Here is a 9,042-nt window from a genome sequence, read left to right on the forward strand (position 1 = left end):
ATTTCCATCCAAAACCATGTATTGGATCAATACTTGCTTTTGGGTACTTTCTCAGAATGCGAAGCAAAATAAAATAAACATTGAACGCTTTCAGAGACAACAACTATCAAATAACTCAAAAATAAGTAGTTTCGAATATACCTCCAGTTTGAGTTAAATGTATTTAAAAGTCAGTATAAAATAATATCCAAAACAGTAGTGTTGGAGAAGTACTTCATTTTGAGTATTATTTATCTTAAATTTGTGTTGTTTCGGTTCTCCGTGTAGTAAAAACAAGAACGGTCATATAGTTGAACATACTACTATTTTTTTATCAGTGTACTGTTTTCAACAATCGGTTTGACGGTTTCTGATTCAATAAATAGTGGAACGTTACGACTCTCTTAAAAGGTACTCTAGCAAGTGTACCTTTTCATTTGTTACCTTGTTATTCGTTTCTGTTTTTGCCGTTTTTGCCACTTCGTTCGATGCGGCGAATGTCAAAACAGAAAAGCGAGGTTAGAATTTGATGTTGATTCGCTTTAGTCCAGTTTTACAATTCAAATCAAAACAACGTGCCGAAAGGATTAAATTTTTGTAGTTAAGTTTCGATTACTTTCTCGTAGTTTTCCAAACTAACTGAGCTAAAATAATCCGTCATTATGCCACTGGTAAGTAATAAATACAGCCATTTTCGGATGGCAGCGATAAAGTGCATGAATTTCGTTGAATTTCCTTTGTAGCGCAAGAAGATCAAAATCAGCTCCGCCAAACGTGGCCACCATGAAAAACATAAGAAAAATTTCGCCAAATCGAAAAAGACCTTGCACCGGGAAAAGCAGCTGAACAGTAACATTTTCCGGGCGAAGAATTTGGCCAAGAAGATAGAAAAAGTGGCAACCAAGAAACCGGTCTCAAATCGGCAACAAGGGACCAGCGTTAATTCGGCGGCGGCAGCCACGGAACCATCCGTTGAGGACATTTACGATATGATGGACAGCGTTAGCGAATGCTCGGATGATGGTCAAGGTGGGTTTTTGTAATGATTTTGACCATAGGATTGTTAATATCAGGGCTGGTAACGAGTCACTTCTTAGTGACTTGGTCATTATTTCACGCAGTGGCACAGGAAGTGCGTACTGCATAGGACAGGTAGGACATGCCCTACGCAGGGAACTGACACGGCTGTCATCCTGCATTAATTTAGACTCTTTCTAACATCGTTTTGGTACCCACTTTCTGGTCGGTTTGTCCTAAATTTGCTCCTGATTTCGAGTATACGGCTCAAACTTCTAGAGAGTAGCTTAGCATTCTTGGTTGATATATTTAACAAATGTTTTCAGTTGTCATATTTTCCTGACAAATGGATAAATGTCAAGGTTGTACCTATTGTAAAATCAGACAAACAACCGGCAGAAGCTATAGTTCAATCAGCTTGCTTTCCTGCATCAGTAAACTTTTTGAAAAGGTCATTTTGAACAGAATGATGGTCCTCATCAATGAAAATTCATTTTTTGCCAATGAACAGTTCAGATTCCGACATGGACATTCTACCACCCCTTAATTTGTACGTGTAACAAATTTGACTCGCTCCAACAAATCTGAAGGCTATTCTACTGGTCTTGCTTTTCTGGATTTCGACAGTGTTTGGCATGAAGGCATGATAGTATAATTAAAAACAAGTTTCCAATATACATTGTAAGAATAATCCAGTAATTATCAAAAGCTGGTGGTCCTCAAGGCAGAATTTTGGAATCAATATTATACAATATTTTCACATCTGACTTACCTGAGTTACTTTTGGGTGTTTGCGGATGACACAGGCCTCTCCGCCAAAGGACGAAGCCTGCGTGACACCTGTAGAAGATTGCATAAAAGTTTGGATATTTATTCTTAATGCTTGCAAAAATGGAATATTTCCCCAACAAAACTCCCTGTATTATTTGTACATTATTTTATGTTTAGAGAAAACTTTATCGGTTTTGGATCAATCCGAGGATTCCGCTTTGGAAGAGGATCAAAACGATGATAATGACGTGGACATGAGGAATGCAACAGAGAGGCTCGAGGATGAGTACCAGATGCAGATGAGTGGCCATGTAAACTACGTAGGGGAAACCAAGGATCTGCTTCCGATCAAGACGAAAAAGGGCGGTATTGTCAGTCGAAGCGCCGAAGTTAAGCCTGGACAACAGGTGCCAGCAAAAAAAGCGCCTGAAGAGGAGCAACCAGAACCGAAAGCTCCAGAACCGGAGGCAGTGGTCCCACAGAAGAACGAAATCACCACGACGGATTTGCTGACCGAAAGGGAGGATGAAATCGAGCGGCAAAAATTTCTGATTGGAGTAACATGTGCTTCAATTCTGGAAAACCCCGAAGCTAAAATAAAAAGCTTAGCCATGCTGGTCGATCTTGTTCCAGAAACGGCTCAAAATGGTAAAACGAATATGTTCATCATTCGCAAGCTGGCTATGATTTCGTTGGTAGAAGTTTTCAAGGACATTGTGCCCGAGTACAGGTTGGGAATAATTGATACGGCTGCCCAGAAATGTAAGTATGACAATCTCATGACGCATTCTTCAATATCTAACGTTCGATCGTTTGAATTTCAGTGAAGAAAACCACTCTGGCCCGAGTCAGCTATGAAAATGAGCTGCTGCTTCAGTACAAAAAGTTTCTCGTTCATTGCGAAGGGTTTACACAACAGGTGAAGCGCAGCAAGAAGTTCAACAAGCAGGACTTTACCGAGAAGCAGCAGATCGCCGAAATTGCCGTGCAATGTATGTGCGAGCTCTTGCTGGCGCATCCGTACTTCAACTACAGCATGAATATTGCGCAAATGTTGGTGACGATGCTGAACAGCGACCAGGAGAGTGTCCGGAAGCAGGTTCATTCGTGTTTCGTTACGACCTTCAAAACCGACACTCGCTTCGATATGTGCAAACATGTAAGTACAAAAGATTGAGTTCTTAGGTATTTCAAGCTATATGCGGCACGTCTTATAGAGATTGATCTCATTAGCCTTAGCAGGCTACTTCTCTTTTATACATTTCAATATTTTGCTTCACACAGGATCAGCTTTAGCAGCTCGACATCCGCTACCATTCTATGGATTATATTGTTCTGGGACGCATGTAGCGAGCATGCGAAAGAAACGCGGGCTGTCGGACACTACATGCTCCGCTGGTTCCTCCACACCAACTCAATTGGGGCTCGCAGGAAATTCAGAGATGCAGGTTGTACCTATAGCAACCATGTCCTGAAACTGCGCTAGATGAAAGTTCACTGACCCATGATTTATTTTATACCAATCTGACACATTTGGTGATAGCCCATGGGTCTATCTACCTTTACTGCCCATACTCGTAATACAGTCCCATTAGAAAAATCATCATGTCGAGAAAAACACATCCAAACAAAAAGTTTTCGTAAGACCGCTGCTGGGCGCAGAAAAATCTGATGGCATTACTCAACATATTATCAATGCAGTATGGACCAATGCACGAGTTCACTAATTTGACGTTTGAGCGGTGTCGAATTCACTCGTTACCATGGTCACGTAAATAACACGGCACCGCTCAAACGTCAAAGAATGAACTCATGCATTGGTCCATAAGAAAACCTTCAAGAACTAGAATATTGTTAATTCGGTTATTTTCAAAGTACAAATCCAAGATACTAGCAAGTGGGACACGTTATCCGAGTACTTTCTCAACTAAATGTTGTACTAATTGCCTTCATTTACTCGTTTTCAGATTGTGCGGCACATCAATCAGCTGGTCAAGAAGAAGGATCATGGAGTGCATCCGGAAATGGTGTCCTGTTTGAAGTACCTGCAGATCAAAGACGTTAACATCAACGCCGAAAGGGAGAAAGAACTGAAGCTGAAGAAACTCGAAGCACACAAGTCGCGAGTGATCAATATGTCGCGCCAAGAGCGAAAACGGAAAAAGAAACTGGCCGAACTGGAGAAGGAACTGTTCGAAACCAAGGCAGAAGAAAGCAAGCAGGTTCAAATGAAGAAACTAACGGACATTACCAAATTAGTGTTTACGATATTCTTCCGGATATTGAAAACGGCTCCGAACTCGAGGCTTTTGAGCTGTACATTGGAAGGTCTTTCTAAGTAAATTTCTGGTTTGGTCATCTATTTGTATCGTATTAAATGAGACATCATTCGTTTTAGGTTTGCTCACACCATCAACATTGAGTTCTTCTCGGATTTGATCGAAGTCTTGAACAATCTGTTGGTGCACGCCGATTTGGGTCATCGTGAGCAGTTACATTGCATTCAAACAGTTTTCACTATCCTCAAAGGTCAGGGAGAGGTCCTGAACATCGATCCTGCGCGGTTCTACACGCATCTCTACAAGAATTTGTTAAGCGTTCACGCTGGTAAGTAATCGAAAATGATGCTATTCTTCTTAGTGAGTTTATTTGAATAAATCTCGCGGAACATTACTAAAGGACCTATGTACAAATGAGAGATTCTCTTCTCTCTCGTTCTCTTTCGATTATAACAGTGGAATACTAAAGATTTTGGGAAATTTTTCACTATAGATCGAAAGTCAATTTCCTTGACTAGCGTTTCATACAAAAAACGCAACAGAAGAGGTTAATGTGACACAGTTATTAAAAAAAGAAAGTAAACAAAGAGAGCCTCTCAATGTTAGATAGGTCCTTTAGTAATGTTCCGCGAGAAATGTTTTCTACTTCTCCAGGGAAAAATCATGATGATTTGGAATCGATACTGGCAACGTTGGACAGTGTGCTTTTGAAGCGGCGGAACAACATTACTTACCATCGGTATTTGGCTTTTGTCAAACGATTGTCCTCGATGGCGCTGCAATTACTACACAATGGAGCGTTAGGGTGTCTCGGAGTCGTTAGAACCGGAATGCTGCTCAATACATCTTTGGACATTCTGCTGGACACCGAATCTGTAGTTGGTTCCGGCGTGTATGATCCCCAAGTTGAGGAACCGGAATTCAGTAATGCAAACTGCACGAGTCTCTATGAGTTGACTGCATTGCACAGACATTACCACCCGACCGTGCGTAGATTTGCGAATAACATCGCCAACGGCGTGCCTAGTTCTGGACCAGGGATGTTGCCTCCCGATATAGCCAAACTGTAAGTATAATAAATCTGCAAATTATAAGATGTAGTTAACGATAAATCTTCTGACATCCATCTTAGGACACCTAGCGAACTGTACACACGATACGACAGCTCCAAATTGGCATTCAATCCCTCTATTCCTGTTCCGAAGCAGAAGGCCAACGCATCCGATGGGAGTGGCAAACATATTTTCGTCGACTATGAACTAGAAGAGATGTGTAATCGAGCACAAAGTTTGCAGAGCAGCAACAACGATGTGCAGTTTGATTTTCTGTGCTGATTGTTGAACCCAAGATGGACCTATAGGGAAAATAAAGTTATAATACAGTTAAATCGTTTTTTCTTTTGTCTTTTTGGCTAGAAGTGGAAGAAAAAGTAAAGTTTGATTTCCTATTCCAAACAACGAAATTTAGCATTATCGTGTTATTCAGATGTTCAATGGTATTCAACGGGTTTCCTCAAGTTACGATTGATAGCTGTAAGAAACGTTTTTTGTTACGATAAACGTCTGTTGAACGTATGAAAAGACTAAATGATCAAATTATTGGTGCGATTTTTTTTAATTCTTTTCTTAGCATTTTGTATGGCACTATGACACTTTATGCCCAGGGAAATCAAGAAATTTTCATTACGGAAAGATGGTGGGCCGAATAGGAAATGAACCCAGACCCTTTCAGCATGCATGGCTTTGCTTTGTAGCCGCGAACTTTACCACTTGTAGGCTTAAGGAAGATATGTGAATTTTCATAAAGTTTAAATGAATGCTGAAAGAAATCAATCACTTGGTCTACCACACGGTAGAATAGCCTGAAAGTAGTCAATTGTTTTGGAATTGTATTAATTTGTTACGATACATTGTTTTTGATATATAGATTTGCATTTCAAACGCACACAGTAATATACAGTAATATCTCGAGCCCCATGCTGCATTTAGGGTTGACAAAATCGGAAAAGAGCTTAAATCGGGATAAAATTTTTCGACTGATTTCTAGTTTTATTTTAACTTAAGGACTTAGTTTTATGATTTTGTTTATATAACCATTATTTTTTTACTTTCATTTTCTATGTACCGTAAACCAAGGTAACATTGATAAGTTTCTTGGACAATTATTGAGAATGAATTCCAAATTTCAACAATTCGATCTTTAGATGATTGTATAGATGTGGCCAAAGTCATAATTGACTTTATGCACCCAATACTGCCAGTATAGATGTGTTTAGTCAAATTAAAATAAATATAAATTTTAGGCTGACATAATCGGGAAAAAAAGGATGCTAAAATCGGGGGTTGACAAAATCGGGTCATTACTGTATTATCAAATCCAGTCGGCGGAACTGAATGGCCTACAGCTTAAAGGCCACCGTAAGCACTCACGTGCAGCTGCTACAAATGTATTATTTGTGGGAGTTTACCAGCCAAACTTAAACGAAATACTTCAAAGTACTTTTAACTAATTTTATTTTACATTAAGGTTTAGAACTAATTTAACATTAATGATAATAATTTTATCTAATTTGATAATTTTTCCCTCTGATCGCTTGAATAGGCCTCTTCATGTGACAGGTCCGTCTATGCATTTGTTTACATCGCTGGAGGACCGGTGTCATCTCCATAGAAGAACTGTCAAAGAGCTTCCCGATCAGCTGATTTGAAACGTCTTGTGAATAGGCCTATAGGTCTATTCACATGACAATCCAAAACAGCTGATCGGGAAGCTCTTTGACAGTTCTTCTATGAAAATGACAGCCTCGTGTATGCACCGGTCCTCCACCGATGTAAACAAATGTATAGACAGACCTGTCACATGAAAAGGCCTATTCTCCGTTGAGTTTGAATTTTTTCAGCAGCAGTTTACTTCGATTCGTTATCCGTTATCCGATTCGTTATGGCGCCAACTAGTGATCCTTTATATCCTTTATAAAGGATTTCTAGTTATACACTGAGGCAAAAATCTCACATGATTTTCATAAGATCACACTAATGAACGCGTTTTTTATTGGTTCATAAGACACTTGTGTATTTCATTCGACGAGATTGATATTCATACACTCAGGCAAATTAATTATCGAATTTCATTAATCTTCCCTTATGAAGCATTGAAAAATCTATAAAAATCGCTTTCATAAGGCTAATATGGATTCCATAGCATTGAAATGATACTCATAATTAAGAAAATAGTTGAACATAATGAAGATTCACACATTTCACAGCGCGCCTTATGATTTTCATTGCCGTCATTAGTCATTTCCTTAACGATACCAAATTTCATAAGGCTTCTATGGATTTCATATTAGTTCAATGAAAACCATAATTGCGAAGCATGTTATACTTAATTTAAGTAATCAATTTCATTAAGCTACCTTACGATTCACATAGCTATCACTAGTGTGAACAGCTCATAAGGTTGTTATTATGAAAATTTGCAATTACGCTGCCGGAATCCTCGCTAGAACTTAATGAAATAGAGATCTTAGTGCCGGCCTATATTCAATAACATTTTAGATAATTTAATTGTGACTTCAGACTCAAAATTGGCGTACTCCAGCTGACGATTAAGAGGTAAGTTCGAATAAAAGCCTTTAAAAAAAATCTCCATTCACATGGACGGCTATGAGAAATCGATTTTAGATTTTTATTTCGAAAAAGTGTGCCGTAATGCACGTGAACTTTAATACTTAAATCTTTACTTTTTTCAAACTTTCAGTCTGACTAGCCAACGAAGGTAAACAGCCAGTTCTATCACAGAGACGGCGATTCGAGAACGAGCTTCCTCGAAATAGTTTGGAGATGGTAACAGCGGACACCCAGCATACTGCTCAACCAAGAAGCCCAGTCATGGGAAGGAACTGCGGAAATGAACGATTGTTGAGATAAACAAATGTAGATTATAATAAACGTAGAGTAATGGTGGATTTTACGTCAACTATATTGCAGTTTGTATAAAAATCCGAATAAACCAATTGCATATTGGTTCAATAGGGATGGTACACAAATTATGTCACGCTAAATTTCAACTTTTTCGACCCCCCCTTTGTCACACTTTTTGTATGAGCCCTCCGAAAATTTTGTAAGGCTTGTCACGCTTGGCTTGACCCCCTCCCCCCCCTTGGAGCGTGACGTAATGTGTGCATGACCCCATATCTGATTTGTGTTAGAAAATGGCTGAACCAACGTGTAAAAATCAGATTTCCATTCTTTGACATATGTATACAATAGTCAACTAATTATAAAAAACGACTGGTGAGATAATGATTTGTTTCATTAAAAGTAATGTAGTTTATACTGTTGATAGAAGGAATCCTTAAATTTTTGTATCAATGTTCATAATGCTGTTTTATGAAATGAGCAGAACACAGCATTGACATGATTGAGATCAATTCATAATCAATGAATGAATCAATGAAATGCTTACCGATTTCTTGTGGCAAATAAACATAAGGGAAAATAATGAATATTCATAGTATTTTTGCCTGAGTGTACGACTAGTGTAATTTATTCATAACTACGAATTTTCAATGTCATAAGAACGCTTATGAACCCCATTGCTCATCATTTTGAAAAAAAAAAACACGTGAGGCAAATTTTCGCGGTACAGGCATTTCACTATCAGAAAACCAGTATGGCTTCCGATATTGACGTGTTTGCAGATTTGTCGCTGGCTGACTCCGTTTCTTATGCATCAAAAGGTAAATATTTTCTATTTATCACCAATTCCGCTGTAAATAACACTTTTTTTCGATCAGATTGCGGAATTTTATCCGAACAATAATATTTTTGAATGAAAATTGAAAACAATTTGAACGACGCGTAAGATATCATAAACTCCCCTAATCCATTAATCCGCCCCTAACGTAAACCTGCACCAATTTAAGCGTTCTTCACAACTTTTCTCAATAATGTTTCGCTGATTTCGATGATATACTGCTTCGCGTTAAAAATAG

The 9,042-nt window shown here is 38.7% G+C and overlaps 1 protein-coding gene across 1 annotated transcript; it reads left to right on the forward strand.

Moving 5' to 3' along the window:
* Positions 1-501: 501 nt before the first annotated feature.
* LOC5575423 (nucleolar complex protein 3 homolog) lies at positions 502-5,433 on the forward strand. The gene is made up of 8 exons (XM_001661898.2): positions 502-650; positions 723-1,008; positions 1,945-2,529; positions 2,592-2,926; positions 3,735-4,105; positions 4,166-4,374; positions 4,701-5,112; positions 5,179-5,433. Exons 1-8 carry the CDS (start codon positions 642-644, stop codon positions 5,378-5,380), a joined length of 2,409 nt encoding a protein of 802 aa, XP_001661948.1. The 5' UTR covers positions 502-641; the 3' UTR covers positions 5,381-5,433.
* Positions 5,434-9,042: the final 3,609 nt, after the last annotated feature.

This window comes from Aedes aegypti, chromosome 3 (assembly GCF_002204515.2).
Source record: "Aedes aegypti strain LVP_AGWG chromosome 3, AaegL5.0 Primary Assembly, whole genome shotgun sequence".
Classification (NCBI taxonomy): domain Eukaryota; kingdom Metazoa; phylum Arthropoda; class Insecta; order Diptera; family Culicidae; genus Aedes; species Aedes aegypti.